General features: G+C 39.2%; 1 protein-coding gene across 1 annotated transcript in view; it reads right to left on the reverse strand.

Moving 5' to 3' along the window:
- The window catches only part of LOC116500003 (transient receptor potential cation channel subfamily V member 5-like), a 29,619-nt gene extending 13,173 nt beyond the window's left edge, over nucleotides 1-16,446 (reverse strand). The window contains exons 1-5 of the mRNA XM_032204895.1: nucleotides 16,316-16,446; nucleotides 2,367-2,464; nucleotides 1,818-1,940; nucleotides 715-855; nucleotides 96-194 (exon numbers count right to left, since the gene is read on the reverse strand). Of these exons, the coding sequence (XP_032060786.1) occupies nucleotides 96-194; nucleotides 715-855; nucleotides 1,818-1,940; nucleotides 2,367-2,464; nucleotides 16,316-16,446 (592 nt within the window). The remainder of the gene's footprint in view (nucleotides 1-95; nucleotides 195-714; nucleotides 856-1,817; nucleotides 1,941-2,366; nucleotides 2,465-16,315) is intronic.
- Nucleotides 16,447-17,210: the final 764 nt, after the last annotated feature.

Genomic DNA, 17,210 nt, shown 5'->3' on the forward strand with positions numbered 1-17,210 from the left:
CTGTTTGTAATGAGAGAAAAATATGTGTGTACATAGATGATAGGATCTGATTTAAAGTGTCCAGATCCACTGTATGTAATTCACTAGGCACGTACCCAGGTAATCCTGAGCTCTAATGTCGGCTCCATTTTCAATGAGCAACTGCACAATCTCCTCATTTCCCACACAGGCAGCAAAAGACAAAACATGTTCTCCTGCAAAGAAAGGAATAGGGGGGATCAATATTAAGACCCTAGCAGGCAACTGAAGTTGGAGCATTCTGAGGAAAATCTATTCATGTCACAAAGCCAGAGGGTATAAAAGCAATCTGTAGTTCCTGCATCACTCCTCATCCTACTCAGAAAGCACCTGTCTCACACAACATTGAAAGGGGAGAGTATTCTTTTCAGAAGAGTATGTCCATAAAAAGGATGACAAGTGTGTTACAGTAGATGCTGCTACAAAGAAATTACATTATATTTTTAAGTGATATATAATTTTTGTATACGTGCAAATATGTAAAATGTATATGATTTAGGTACTTGTATTTAAGTAGTATTTACATACTTAGATGGAGCTTTACTATCAGCTAAAAAGTGCATGAATGATGACCCCTGAAGACAGAAGCCTCCACCTATGCAGTTTAGATGTGGAGCAAGGCAAGTCTCTCCCATATTCCCTCATCACTCTGTTGGTTGCCTCCCACAGCAACAAGACAAGAAGATAAGGATATACCAAAATAGAGAAGGTTCTGGGAGCTGCGTCTGAAGAAGTGCCCAGTGGCCTGGGCTGTGCAGATATTGGCCCCTCTCTTGAGTAAAGCTTTCACCAAAGTGATGTTCTGGTTCACTGCTGCAATGTGGAGAGCTGTCTGCCCTGTAAAACACAGAAATAAAACCTTGCCTTCTAAGAAAGCAGCATTTAACACATAGTAAATCCGAGTTTATTTGGATTGCATCCATAAGGGGAATATGATTTTGCTTTGAAGTTAGCCCTGTTGAAGTTAGTCCTGCAGACTGGAGACATCCAGTAGTCTTGTTCTACTTAAATCTTTTTTATGAATTAATGAAAAATGATTTTACAAACTGCCAAAAATATGCAGGATGCAGTCAGTAACAGCAACCACATTTGTTTTTAATCCCCATTATTTGTCAGTGAAATAACTGTTTTTTGTCATTTCAGAGTTCTTTTCTCACCATATGAAGGACATTGAGTTGCTGGAGTATGTCCGAGGATGGGCAATGAAACTCTTGAGAGAAGAAGTCTTATGAGTAGTGGGTGAGGGAGCTGGGACTGTTTAGCTTGGAGGAAAGAAGGCTCAGGGGAGACCTTATTGTAGCTTAAGGCAGGCTGCAGTGAGGTGGGGATCAGGCTCTTCTTCTAAACACTAAGTGTTAAGACAAGGGGAAATGGCCTCAACCTTTCCTTAAACACCCCCAGGGACGGTGACTCTACCAGCTCCTTGGGCAACCTGTTCCAATGCCTAACCACTCTTTCTGAGAAGAAATTTCTCTTAATTTCCAACCTGAAATTTCCAACTTGACTAGATGTGTCTATAGCAGAAAGCAAAACTCTACATATTTTTGCCATCCCATTGTAGCCAACAGGCCCACCTGTATTTAAGGGTTTGTGAGTTGTGCATTTGCATGCTAGTTTTAATATAGTCCCACCTTCCACAAAGTGTCAGGAATCATTTGTATATTGGTTTTGCAATGTAACACTTCAGTAATATATTGAACAAAGCATGGTATAAGCCAGTTTCCGAAATGGAAACAGCTAATACTTCCTCCCTCCCCATGCAGGGAACCTTTTCCCATTCTCATTCCTTGAGATACTACCTTCATAGAGCTCTGATGTCATCTTCTCATTGACAAGCTCTGGAGCTGCTTCCATTAGAGCCACTGCAGCCTCCACGCTATTATACAAGGCAGCTACATGAAGGGCAGTCTCCCCTGTTGCACCTAGAAACAGTAAGGGAAGCACATGAGTCATATAGACATTTAGACATAAGCTAGATGGGACAAAATAAGATATGGAAATATTGGGGTGGAGAGTTACGGGAATGCTAAGTTCTCCTTTGAGTACTGCCAGGTGCCACCTCATCATACATGGTAATGGCCACATAAGTGCAAGCAGCAGCAGACTCACACATCAAGTAAAATGTAAAAAAAGGCCTGTTCAAGCTGTAAAACTCTGAACTTCACCAACCATTTAGGATTTGATGACAGGAGTTAGAGAACTCACTTTATTGCAAGGCTGCTGACATACATTTAAAGCCAATTGATTCTGCCAATGCAAATATTGTAACAAACTAACTTACTACTATGCTCATTGTAGCAGTCTCTTGCTTTGCCCAGAAAACAATTTAGAGCAAATAATTGCATTACCTCTCTGGTAGATATCACATGTTCCATCAATGAGAAGTTTCCTAATGGCTGGGATGTTGTTCTCCTTGGCAGCCTGGAGGAGCGGGGACTCACAGATCCTGCAGTCAAGTAAAAGTGGCTGCTAAGGAACACAGAGAAACACATGGTGCCTGTCTACAGAACATTTCTTGAGAGAGTATGAACTTTCAAAAATTTCCCTAAAAGACAAGTAATGCACCATTTGAGGTATTTTTGAATTTAAAAAAAAAAAAAAAAAAAAAAAAAAAAGGAACCAACAAAAGCAAACAAATGCAGGGGTAAAACAAGCAAGCAAGCAGGCAGGTAGTTAGTTCATTATCTCCTATCTTACTGATGCTCAACCATACGGTGGCAGCAGAGGGAAAGCTAGGAGAAATGCGTAACTAAGTCTGAAATGTTTCTGGTTTATATAGCCCACATTTTGAGGCCCAGAAGATACGGAATGACAGGTCATATGATACTCTTCCTGCCAGTAAGCTAGTTATATCAAGACCCAGAAGAAAAACAAGTAGGCAAATAAATAAATAAAAGTTTTGAAAATAATAATGTTTTAAATGATTTTAAAAAAATCTGCATCTGAACTTCTCCCATAATTAATAGAAAAGAAGAAGTATAAATAAGCATTCCCTGTGTGTCTTAATAAGGTTTCCTACGGGACAATTCATGGAAGAAGATCTGAAATAGTTACTCATCAAACAAAGTTATGAGGAAAATTGAAAAGCTTAGTTATACTATTTTTTCTCTGATGTTGAGAAAATCAAGGAAATTAACAGGAACTAAAATGTATGCCAATGCTAGAAAAGAGCATGTAATCAGACATGTTCCAGACCAAACTATTCATTTATAGTTGAAGAATGCCTTTGGCACTTCCACCAGACTGGATTATTTTAGTAGTTCCTTTGGTGTTGATTAAGAATTTACAAGTACAGTCACCAAAATTCAAGTAGGTCTGTTGATGCAAACAGCAGATTGAGGGAGGTGCTTCTCCTCCTCCTCTATTCAGTATTGGTGAGGCAACACCTAGAGTACTGTGTCAAGTTTTGCACTCCTCAGTATGAAAGACATATGCAGCTCCTAGAGAGAGTTCAGCAAAGGACAATGAACATGATTAAGGGAATGAAGTATCTCTCATATGAGGAAAGGCTGAGAGAGCTAGGACTGTTTAGCCTAGAAGAGAAGGCTCAGGAGAAATCTCAAAGTGCATGAATATCTGAAGCTAGGATATAAAGAGGATGGGAGCCAGGCTCTTTTCAGTGCAGCCTGGTGACAGGACAAGAGGCCATAGACACAAACTGAAACACAGGAGGTTCTGTCTGAACTTCAGGAAAACAGTTCTTTACTGTGAGGGCAACTGAGTACAGGCACAGGTGGCCCAGATGGCCCAGACAGGCTGTAGAATCTCCATTTTGGGGGGTAATCAAAAGCTATCTGGATATGGTCCTGGTCAACCTGCTATAAGTGATCCTGCCTGAGCAAGGGGATTGGAACTAGGTGACCTCCAGAGGTCCTTTCCAACCTCAACCATTCTGTAATATTCTAGAAATCACAGCAGTAGACAATCAACTCTTTTAATTTAGTGTAGCCCTTGCAATATTCAATGCTTCTTCAGCTTCTGTTCTGACATGATGTCTGTAAGCTACCTGCCCTCAACTACTAGTGTAAAAATGGCAAAACAGGAATCTTTAAACTTGAAAACCACATCTCCAAATCATAAATACATTTTAAATACGTAAATACGTTATGTGTTTTTGTTGTCGTTGTTGTTTTTAAATATGTCCAGTGCATCAGGTTTGAATGCCTTGGACAGGCATTCTTTCAGTCTACTTAATTTGTCTAAAACTTAGGTGATCAACCTGAGCTGGTCATCTGGGTACTCAGTACAATCAGTGGATAGAAGTGTACCTATAATGCACTGTAGTTAGTGAGACTGACTATGTAGTCTATAGTGGCTTAGACAAGTAAGTTAGGCAAGATAAACCTCATGCATGACGTGATTCTAGATGTACTGAATTCTGCTTCTTCAAAGATAAAATACAGCTGTTGCAGAGCTTTACACTTGCTTGGGAAACTGAACAAACTCAGTCCTCTGCCATATATGCCACTCATATTTACACTTCCTTTTACGTATTACCACCTGTGTTGCCCTGTTTGCCCATGCTACCCTTGGTAGCAGGCTGAGAAGGGCCAGCGGCCTCAGATTTTGTGGCAATGTCTAATTAGCAAATGAAGTACAAAAAAAATCTGTAAAACAAGCAAAAGAGTAAAAGAATAATCACGGTGAATGATTGGTGAATAATTCAGCATAACTTATCTGCAAACTCCAGCTGAAGGAGCTGTTAAGTCTCTTCTAAGACACATATGAATGGAGCAACTGGCTTTCATCCCCAGGCCTCACAGATCCTGAATGGGGTTATTGCACTCATTAACACAGACCATACTTATGCTTTTAAATTACAAAGAATAAACCGGTTCTATAGGTGATGAGGAACACCCTTCAAACCTGCCACTTAGGATTTTAATGTGCCCTGTTATCCCAAAGTATAAGGACAAAAAGCAGGAAAGTCTAATCTTGAGATGCTTGAAGAAAGACCCTTGGCACAATATTGAGTGTACTTGAGTACAACTTATATTGCTGATGTCTTGGTTTTGGTTTCTTCTGGGGAGGATGGAGGAGTTAACATTGTGACAGAGCTGGGTCACAGACCTGCTTCATTTTCAGGAAAAAAAGAAGCAGCATCCAGTTTCCCAGAGGAGTTAGGAAAACCCTGAACCAAAAGAGACCAAATGTTTTCTAGATAATAAATAAGAGAGGTATTTGCAGGGGGAAAAATTAAAATGGTATGGAAAACTTGAACAACGGGTTCCATCTCTTCCTATAAGTTAGCCAAAGTATCATACAAAATATTTCATAAATAAAAACTTATTTACAGTTTTCTTATTTACTGCCTTCCGAGAAGAATGGAAAAATTGTTTTTAATTAAATTGTTGCTGTACTAGTTACTTGCCATGTGTGCTTAGTCATTGACCAAATAAGCTTTGACTGTTTTCAAAATGATGAGTTGCAACTAAAAATTACACACACGCACACACACACACACACACACAAGAACAAATGAACTAATAATTTGGGGTTATTATCTCTGCTATCCTACAATATATTCAGATTAATCTTTTCATTACAGAATCACAGAATCACAGAATTTCTAGGTTGGAAGAGACCTCAAGATCATCAAGTCCAACCTCTGACCTAACGCTAGCAGTCCCCACTAAACCATATCCCTAAGCTCTACATCTAAACGTCTTTTGAAGACTTCCAGGGATGGTGACTCCACCACTTCCCTGGGCAGCCTGTTCCAATGCCTCACAACCCTTTCAGTGAAGAAGTTCTTCCTAACATCTAACCTAAAACTCCCCTGGCTCAACTTAAGCTCATTCCCCCTCGTCCTGTCACCAGGCACGTGGGAGAACAGACCAACCCCCACCTCGCTACAGCCTCCCTTGAGGTACCTATAGAGAGCGATAAGGTCACCCCTGAGCCTCCTCTTCTCCAGGCTGAACAAGCCCAGCTCCCTCAGCCGCTCCTCGTAGGACTTGTTCTCCAGGCCCCTCACCAGCTTCGTCGCCCTTCTCTGCACCCGCTCAAGCACCTCCATGTCCTTCTTGTAGCGAGGGGCCCAAAACTGAACACAGTACTCGAGGTGCGGCCTCACCAGAGCTGAGTACAGGGGGACAATCACCTCCCTAGCCCTGCTGGTCACACTGTTTCTGATATAAGCCAGGATGCCGTTGGCCTTCTTGGCCACCTGAGCACACTGCTGGCTCATATTCAGCCGACTATCCACCATCACTCCCAGGTCCTTCTCTGCCTGGCAGCTCTCCAACCACTCATCTCCCAGCCTGTAGCTCTGCTTGGGGTTATTGAACCCCAGGTGAAGGACCTGGCACTTGGCCTTGTTGAACTTCAAGCAGTTGACCTCAGCCCATCGGTGCAGCCTATCCAGATCCTCCTGCAGATCCTTCCTACCCTCAAGCAGATCGACACATGCGCATAGCTTGGTGTCATCTGCAAACTTACTGAGGGTGCACTCGATGCCCTCGTCCAGATCATCGATGAAGATATTAAAGAGGACCGGCCCCAGCACCGAGCCCTGGGGGACGCCACTAGTGACTGGCCTCCAACTGGACTTGGCTCCATTCACCACGACTCTTTGGGCCCAGCTATCCAGCCAGTTTCTAACCCAACGAAGCGTGCGCCAGTCCAAGCCTAGGGCAGCCAGTTTCTTGAGGACAATGCTGTGGGAGACGGTGTCAAAAGCCTTGCTGAAGTCAAGGTAGACCACATCCACAGCCTTTCCCTCATCCACCCAGCGCGTCACTTTGTCATAGAAGACAAAGAGCTGACATAGAAGACAAAGAGCATTCATAAGAGCTGTCCAGGATAGATTCATTTGATATTTTTCTTTTTGTTTCTTTTAAATGAAAAAAAAATAAGTAGCTGAAGTTCAAGAGTTAAAGATTTAAGGGAATGAAAGACCCCCAAATCCAAAAGAAACAGGCTATGTCTCATGAGTTTTAAGTATGAAATAGCAAGAGAATGCTCTCTCCAAATGGGTTAAGTCCAGCTTTAGATCTGTGTTCAGATATAAGTTTTGTGCTTTTATCTTGCCCTGGTGATGTTTCCTTTCTCACTTTTTTGTGCACCCCCTAAGAGGGTTAGAGAGAGTGCTGATGTTGTGCCAGCACTGCTCAGCAACAGACACAACACTGGTGTGATAACACTGCCGTTCTAGCTATAAGTGCAGAGCACAGAACTGTATGGGCTGCTGCAGGGAAAGTTAACATCCCAGCCAGACCCAGTACAGTAGTTGAATTGCACTTTTCTTTGTTCACTGAACACGTGGTATATTTGAGCAGGAAGAAACCAAATGAGATTGAATAAGAGCAAGTGTAGAATCCTGCACCTGGGAAGGAACAACCCGAAGTATCAGTACAGGCTGGGGGATGACCTGCTGAAAAGGAGCTCTGCAGAGAAGGACCTGGGGGTCCTGGTGGACGACAGCTTGACCACGAGTCAGCGCTGTGCCCTCATGGCCAAGAGGGCTAATGGGATCCTGGCGTGCATTAAAAGGAGCGTGGCCAGCAGGTCAAGGGAGGTGATCCTCCCCCTCTACTCTGCCCTGATCAGGTCTCACCTGGAGTACTGTGTCCAATTCTGGGCTCCCCAGTACAAGAAAGACAGAGATCTCCTGGAAAGAGTCCAGCAGAGGGCCACAAAGATGATACCTGGATGCCTGGAGCATCTCCCCTATGAGGAAAGGCTGAGAGACCTGGGTCTGTTCAGCCTGGAGAAAAGAAGACTGAGGGAGGATCTTATCAATGTTTTTAAATACCTGAGGTGTGGGAGACAGAGGGTTTTGGCCAAACTCTTTTCAGTGGTCTGTGGGGACAGGGCAAGGGGCAACGGCCACAAGATGGAGCACAGGATGTTCTGCACCAACATGCAAAAGAACTTCTTCATGGTAAGGGTGATGGACCACTGGAACAGGATGCCCAAGGAGGTTGTGGAGTCTCCTCTGGAGATATTCAAGGCCTGTCTGAACACCTACCTGGCCAGCCTGCTCTAAAGAACCTGCTTTGGCAGGGGGGTTGGACCCAATGATCTCTTGACATCCCTTCCAACCCCTACAATTCTGTGATTCTGTGATCTTGTTTCTGCTATCTCAAAATACAGATTTTTAATTTATTCTTAATCACCTAGCATGGCTCAGGTGATGTAATGTGTGAAGTGGAATAAGTCTAACTTCAGCCCTCTTTTTCCTACCAGCCACATTATGTTCTTTTACCACAGTATAATAACAACCTACAGCGGACTACATACTAGGACACACACGTGAAAAAAAAAAAAAAATAATAATAATAATAAAAAAAAAGGTGGGACAACTACATTGGTCAAACCATAAACCCATAAACTTGAAGAAATATTCAATGCTTTCTCCTTGTGATGCCACCAATTTCTTCCTTGCATTCTGGTATTACTTAGCTGTAGTTTATGGACATGTAGTTTACAGAGCAAATACAATATGCGTTTTGCTTTAGTTGATTACACTGACATTAGAATACATTATGAATATAACTCTATTGTAAGCCACAAGAAAGCCCACATCAGATTGAGAGAGAGAGGCCTATGGCATAAGATGTTTTATCAGAACTTGTGCTTATTAGGATAATTTAATAACAAAGTCATAGAAAAACAAGCAACATAAATTCTGTGGCTTATGGATATATATTTCTTGCTTTAGATTATTCTTTTAAATGCAATACTATAGACTCTTGAAGCAGAAATAATTCTTTGATATGCAGTTTTTTCTGAATTTAATCCACCTGAAATATTTGAATTCAGCACAGCTTTACAGCAGAAGGAGACTGAAACACTGAGACAAAAGCAAAACAAAAAGAAGTATCAGAAATCCACAGATAAATAGGAATCATATGAATAACTGTGAACTAATGGGTACAGGCTATAGGTAAAGTCAGAACAAATTCAATAAAGTACAATAAAAGTAACATTTCCTATTACCAATAGCATCCTATTTTCTAAATCAGTAGAAACTAGGCTAGAAAAACAGTAGAAGTTAAGAAGAAATAGAATAGAAGAATTCTTAACTTCTAAAGAATAGAAGTTAAGAAATTCAGAATATAAAGAACCAAACTGAACAAACCATGGAGTCATTCTGACATATTTTTTTGGTGTCCTTCAAATTCTTGGCCTTGCTGCTCTGAGAAGTATTACTTATTTAGCTTACTCATGCATTAGTTGCGTTAGCTGCTAATTATATGACGAGAACATGACATCCAGGATCAGGCAAATAGGGACAAAATAAAGTAACACTTTGAGCAAATGTTATAAATTTCAATGTCACTAAAGCAAACTCGTCACCTCTGCCAGTATTTTGGCTGAGGAAGACTGTTTTCCTGGAGAACTTAACTTTCAGAGGCAGGAAGTGGGAAGAAGGTGGGGTTTTCCATAGTATAAACAACACTACAATTAATTTGTTGATGCTTTACTGGGTAGGCATTTATCCCTCAAATGACCTCAGAGAGGAGGAAAGATTGGGCAAGAGACAATGTGGGAGGACGCAAACACAATACCTTTCTCAAAAAACTCTCCAAAGCCCATGTAAACAACTAGTTAAATTAGAAGCCTGCTAAGAGGTTGACACCTAATAAACAATGTACTCAGCTTTCAGAAATCTAGGGGAAAATTGTCAAAACTCCCTACTTGTAGGGATCTCCAACTGGGGTCAGAGAATTGGAGATCACAGGCCAAATAGCAAGCTGGTGATGAACCCAGGATTGTTGGTAAATGTCATAGCACACTGCCTGTGATGCCTCAAAAGTCCATGACATATGTTTATACCATATGCTTCTACTATCATTTAGTTTTCAGACCTCTAATTGGAGAAGTATTTTACTCTCATTTAAAACATACTATCATAACTGTCAACTCGTTTTTAATAAGTTTAATGAATTACAGCAATGTGCTGAGCATATAAATGTTGACAAATAGATGATGCCGATTTAAAAAAAAAAAAAAAAAAAAAAACACAAAAAAATACAAATGAACCTAGAACCTTCAAACATTTGAATATATTGAACTGCTTAAAAAAACAGTTCTGCAGTTCTGCATATTTGGCCAATTTTATTCCTGATCCATTATGAACAGCATGAATTTTACATATTACAACTCTAGTTTCTGTGTTAAAGCAGCAGGAAATAAATAAATAAATAAATAAATAAATAAATAACTTGGTCTCTTAACAGAGTTTTTGACAGTACATGCTTAGATTCTATAAAGTACCATTATGCCACCAGACAGATTTCAAAGATGATTCAGAGGCATATTTAGACACATATTTAAAGAGAAGATAATTCAGCACATCTAAGTGAATCTGCTGTTCTAAATCATTCCTTTAATCAACTATGGAATCAAGGGACACTAAGCTCTTACTTTATCCATTTACTTTAGATATGTAACACCAAGTAGTGCTGATGTTGCCTTATACGCTACAATAGTAGCTGTCTGGAAGCACACACAGGTTCCTCTTACTGAGCCAAGCTGTAGCTGTCTTGAGACACTTGGTGAGTGTTGGTGTTGAGACAGTGGAACAGGTTGTTCAGAAAAGTAGTGGATGCCTGATCCCTGGAAGTGGTCAAAGTCTGGTTGGATAGGGGTTTGAGCAACCTAATCTAGTAGAAGATGTCTCTGCCCATGGAAGGTGGGATGGAGCTAACTGATCTTTAAAAGTCTTTTCCAACCCTAAGTATTCTATGATTACTATAAGTCAATTTTCTTAATAGATAGTGAGATGCTCAGGAAGCTGTGAGTTGTTTTTCAATATAGGTAAGGCCAAAATCAGGAACACCCAAAAATCCATTGTGAAACAAAGGGAAGATAGAATGTAGGTCATCTGCTGACTGAGAGAGTCATGTAAAATAGTTTTAAATGAGATTAAAGATTTCACAAACACTTTCTGATGGCAACATGTATCCTTCTGGATTAATGGCTTCCTAAGTACTTCTTTTAGAGTGCATCCTGCTAATTGCATTTAAGAGGAATACAAGAACTCCATAAATCTTATCTCTACTGAAAAAATAGGAATTTAGATTCATAGGGTTATCGTTTGAAAAATTAAAGAATTATACTAAATATGTGAACTCTTTGGAAAACCCGCAATCTGAAACTGCCTTTTTCAAAACTGGGCTCACTTGAGGTGTAATGAAGCATTTATTTCTCCTCCTTTCTTCCCTTCTCAGATTCTACTGCTTAAGTCATTCCCATTATGGAGATTTCCTATTGTTTGCTACAGTTTAAGATTGACATCTGCTAGCTTCATGCGTTATCCCTACACCTATGTCAGCTACAGAGATTCTAAAGCAGTTCTTTGTAACTTGGCTATAAATTCATCTGCAGGATATTATTTCAACTTCCCCTGTCATGTTCAGATTGTCCACGCTAAACACTTCATTATGGCATGGCCAAAGAAAATTCATCTTCACACTCCCTTCTGCTGCATGTTTTTGTGAATATATGCACGTCATTACAAGAGCAGTGGATTGCCAGAAAGAGGATCAATCTAACTGGATGCTAAAGACTGAGATATAAAGTAACAGTACAAAGTGAACAAGAGACAGATGATAGGGGCTTGGATAAGCAATACAGAAGCAGGGACAGCAAATTTTAAACTCTTGTGCATCTATGTTGAAGCCCTTTCAGCTGTCAGTAAAATAAAAAGAAATAAATGAAATGGGTTACTAACTAGTAATGTCACTAGGAAAAAAAAAAAAAAAAAAAAAAAAAAAAAGATATTTAAGCTGTCTTCTTCACTGAGTAACAATCTTGTTCAGTCAGTTCCAGCAAGGCTATCTCCTATCTTTCTTTTTTCTTTTTTTTCTTTTTTTTTTTTTTTTTAAATCTGTGTCTGTGAGCACCCCAAAAATACTCTCTTGCTAGAATTGGATTAATAGTTCATCAGAGGTTACTTTTTATTATCACTAAGTTATTTATTTTAAAAGCAAAACAAAACAAAACAAAAAGTTATCTGAAACACAACCTCTCCCTGCATCAGAACTTCCAACCTTCTTCAGGAATGTTTTTCTTTTATTTCAGTTGTGTTCCTCACCCTGTGTCTAACTGCTTTTCTCTATCTATTTTTTAATTTGTTCTTTTTATAGGTAAATAACTTCCAAAAATCAATGAGTCTAAGCCATATCTTAGGCACTCATGCCAAATGCGCACTTGTTTGTATATTGAGAGTTCTGGAGGACCTTTACACCAACGCAATTGAAGTGTTTTGTTTTCCATTATTAGACTCAAAAATTCCATCAGGATGAAGGTGTAATAGTATAAGAAAAAAAAAAAAATCATGCCTTTGACTTAATTTTACATGTAGAAGCAAAATTTTTTCAACAGACTGCTCTTTGCATCTTGACTACTCAGAACTGTTACTGAACAGTATTACAGGTAGAACTGGAATCTTCTTTTCACTGTGAAGACATCTTTTGAAGCAAAGGAACCAATTAATATTGACAGGCATTGTGGATTTTAAGACAGGAGAGTTGTATGTTAATTTGTGCGCTGAAAACTCAGTAATGTTGTTTAGACTAAAGAAAAAAGAAAAGAAAAAACATCTCTTATGCACAACCCACCTGGCAAAGATTTGTCTAGAAGATGAAGGCTTTCTGTGTCTCCATACAACTCTTAAGCAAACCAATTCAACAGCATTAAACTGACCTAACTTTTATTTGTGCCATGTTTGTTTTCACAGGAGTCAAAGCACTTTACTAAAGCACCTGTGAGACTGAACAACCACAAAAAGATTTGGCAACTAAAGGGATTATAAAGCTTTCATTTCAGCATGGTTGGAGTGACTTCTGCCAGTTATGCAAAGCTAGCTCCTTGCAAGTTATGTGAATTGGTCCAAGCTCCTTTAATACATTGTTTCTCATAGCACAGATTTCTATAATTAACTGATGTGTAAAAGGGCTTTGATAATTCTGTTGAAATGTATCACACAAATTAAATGTTTTATTGTTATTAGAATAATTAAGTCTCACAGCATCCCAGGAAAGTCAGGTGATACCAGTAATCCCTGAGAAACAGCTGGGAAACACACATGAAATAGATGATATATCAATCCAAATTACAGAGGCAGGCAATAGCAGAAAGAAAAATAAAACTTAATAGTATGGGTCCATGTATTCAATTGCTTTAATTTATCGCTTGATTATTTTTGATAAACAGTGTAATTCTTATACTGTGGAGTTTAAAAAATTACACGCTAGGAAGATTCTGTTCATATTTACTTAGAACATTTTACACTGAAAGCCAGATAAAAACAAACAAAACAAAAGCCATCCAACCAAAGACTCTTATAGTTTCTGGGAGATGTGTTAAGCTGTGACAGGCGCGTGACTCCTCTTCACCTTTATCAGGCCTGCATTTTCAAAAATTTTTCTCTCTTTATTCAATCCATGATTATGAACCATGTTGGTTCTTCATTGTTATTGTTGTTTTAATATTCATAATGTTCATATGCTCCAGGCTATTCAAATCCAATAGTTTAATTCCAAATTCTAGAATACACATATGAGCTGTGACCTCCATCTTCAGGATGCCTCACTGAGCTACAAGCTCGTTAAGGAGATTCTTGAATTGGAGAAGACCAGTAGAGTAAGGCATAATAACCTCTAAAGTCCTCTCTATTAGAAGGAGTTTGTATCACATTTCCTGAACTTGGATGTCACTTTGGGAAATGTTATACAGTGCAGGATTAAGCCAAAAAAAAAAATACCTCACTGTGGATAATGCTGAGATCAAATTCCAGTAAGATTCAATGAACTAATACACATGACGAAGGAGAATAAACAGCAACACCAGTGAAGGTGAGAACTACCAAAACAGTTAGCTTCCAGGTTTTATCAGTATTAGTTGTGAGACAGTAAAAAGCATTCTTCTTCTAGTGCAGAATCATGACACGCAGAATTATGAATTCAGAACACAGTAGAAAAGTAGTACCATATTTGCCACTGGCTTTCAGTATGATAAAAATGGAATGTAATTGCTGCTTATTCCAGTGTGTATTCCTTGTGTTAGTGCCATTAACATTTAGGTGAATTCAAGCTGATGTCACAACACTGCAGTTCCCCAGAAGAAAATGACAAGATGAAGTAAAAACAGTCTTTGTTTACAGCAGTGTTTCCATATAAACACAGGTTTTCTATGAGTAGATCCATACATAAATCACTACAGGAAGTTTTCTTTTTGTGTCTTTCTACCTGTACATAATTAAGAATATGAAAGCAATAAAAGTGATTCTAGTCCTTTGCAAAATGCTCCTTTTTGCTTTCTCAAAATCTGAGTATCTCTGGGGACAAAAACATGGCTGCCTAGGATGAAACAGAAATATAGAAAGGAAAGAGTAAGACAAGGGGAAGAAATGGTCCTGTCCCTCCTAAGGAAAAAAAAAAAATAAAAAATCACATATTGGCACCATGTTACTTTTGGGAAACACATACACCTAAAATTGGAGGGAAAAAATGTGTTTCCATGCAAGCCTCATTTCATGGACAGTGAAATCATATGAAGTACACGTGTTTTTACATAGATTTTTAGAAAGAAACACATAAATGTTGTTTTGGGGACCACTGGGGTTTCACCATAATAATTGATAAGAAATTTATGATTTTTCTGTTTTTCGCTGTCAGAAGCAATGCACAAGATATTCATGGGCCTGCAGCATACAACTTATGAGAAAAGGTTGAGGGAGCTGGGCTCGTTAGGCAAAGAGAAGGTTGAATGGCAATCCAATATCAGCCTACGTGAATAGGAGTGACAAAGAGGAAGGGGCCAAACCCTTCTTGGTAATAGCTAATTGGTAAACCATTTGGTTTGGCTACAACATCAAATGATGATTTCAGAAGTTCAGACTGAACACTAGGAAGAAAAAACAAATAAACAAAAACCAAACAAACAAAGAAACAAACAAAGAAACCCTTTAGCAGACAGAATACTACAACACTTTAACAGATTCCTAAAAAATCTCTGTCCTGGAAGGCTTTCAAGACACACACAAAGCCAAAGTGGTGCGATTTAGTGTTGGCAATAAACCAGCTTTGAGTAGGTAGTTAGATTAGAAACCTCCAGAGGTCTCCCACATCTCTGTGATATAAAATTGTGAAGATAATGTTATAAATATAAAAATATTAATGTCTTTAGACTTTTATCTTGTATCTGTTCACTTGGAGATTACAGAGTCTGAGAATGTATTTTTCAGTTACTTATGATGTTATTCATAAATGTATACAAAGTTAAACACTTCAGAGTTCTATGGAGAAAATATTGTTCCCACCCTCCCTTCCATTTTAAGTGTATTTATGTCTCACTGCTTTGAAATAAAACATCACAGGCCTTTGTTATTTTGTCAGAAGTTAAATGATGATGTGGAATTTCTTTCCCTAAAGACAGATAGGTACAGCTATTGCTGTAATAAAATTAGCCTACTTATTTCTATGCGTGTGTGTGTGTATACATATGTGCATACATGCATACACACAGATAGAACTCTGTCTCTTGAGCTCATTTTTCTAAGTTTCAGGGGAAAGAAAAACAAAAGACTGGAAACAATTTTTGTTGTTTGAATACTGCAGACTTTGTGCATGCAGAAATAACAAGGAACAACAAAAAACAGATACAGCTGGATTTCTGTGAATGCTCCTGCATCCCTGCCTGTGGAGGGAGCAACCTTACACAACAGTAACAAACAGCCTTGATCCAGTATTTACATGTGAAAACACAAGCAATCTTCTTGATAACCGTACAGTCTAAGAGAATTCTCTCTGTGAGATGTAGGTAATGACACCTGGTTGAAGGAATGAGAAATAGCAGTCAAACTGAGGAACTGAATGACCATCAGATTGTGGAACAATATTGCACCCATTCTATCAAACAGTAAGGGCAACCTTCAGAGAGACAGAAAGCAGAATCCCTGCAAAAAGCCATAATTTCAAACAAAGCTGACTGAAGTATAAATGCCACACACACTCTCAGTTAAAGCAAAACAAAACAAAAAACACTGCATGTGAGCTTTACCAGTGAAGAAGGAAAGTAAAAAACACATGTTATTAATTTGTGGGTGAAGCCCTGCACTCAGGGTAATTCAATGGAGATCTAGTAAATCCACTTGTGAAAGCAGATAAGATTGGAACTCCAGAAACATTCCACTTTGAAAGAAGAAGTCTGATAAAGAACAGTGCTCCAAGGTTTTTTAAAGCTTATTTACTGGCAGAAATGCCTAAGGGAAGAGAGTAAGAATGAGCTACAGGGAGAGAGCAGCAGAAGAAAGGGAAGGTCAGAATGCTACAATACACTGTACCTTTTCTGCTGGAGTAAGTAGATTTCATCCAGATGTTTATCCCAGGATTTTTTGCCTTGCAGCTTCTGACTTAGTCCATTCCAGATCCGGTAATAGAAGGGCTTGCTATCACCAAATAAAGGTACCCCCATTGGATGTCACTTTTTCTTTCTTGCCTAGTTGTCTGAAAGCCAGCAATCCTCACTATGAAAACAGTCAGGTGAGGCTTCCTACAGGGCACCACTTGTCTGCCTTTGATCTGTTACACAGAGGACACTGTCCTTCAACTGCATCGGCTCATCAAAGTACATGTAAAAACACAAAATAAAATCACTTCTCCCTAGCAGACCAGACCTCAAGCCTGATCAAGTATTTAGTTTCCAAAATAGCCCAACCCAAAGGTGTGTCTGATTTAGTAATAGCTCACCAGCAGCCTACACCTCACAAAGACCCTACACAGCACTGAGGAAATCAGTATAGCATTGAAGTCCCATGCTTCTACTATTATTTTTTTTCCAAAGGCAAGAATTCAGAAGTAATCACTCTCCTTATGTACCTCTGAATTCCTCTGGAAAGCAATCTCAAAATAAACAGCTAAACGTGTAAGGCAAAACACCTTTTAGCCGAGTGAACATGTGGGAACCTGCCCTAAAAGATACTGTGTACTGGGAAGGCGGTATAGAGGAGGACACACCTCTCATCCCAGCTGTCTGCAAATCCCATTAAAGACATAGTCATTACAGACTCCACCTTCTCTGTGTCAAACAAAATCACATCACTTCACAAGTTGGAAGGACAGTTTATATAGATTAATGTATAAATGTTTCATATTTCATTTTCCTTTGATTTTCTACAATCTCTCATTGTTTTTCCATGCTATTATTCGAGGAGAAACAGTCATCTCTTCAGAACTCTT

Source organism: Aythya fuligula, chromosome 1 (assembly GCF_009819795.1).
Source record: "Aythya fuligula isolate bAytFul2 chromosome 1, bAytFul2.pri, whole genome shotgun sequence".
Lineage (NCBI taxonomy): Eukaryota > Metazoa > Chordata > Aves > Anseriformes > Anatidae > Aythya > Aythya fuligula.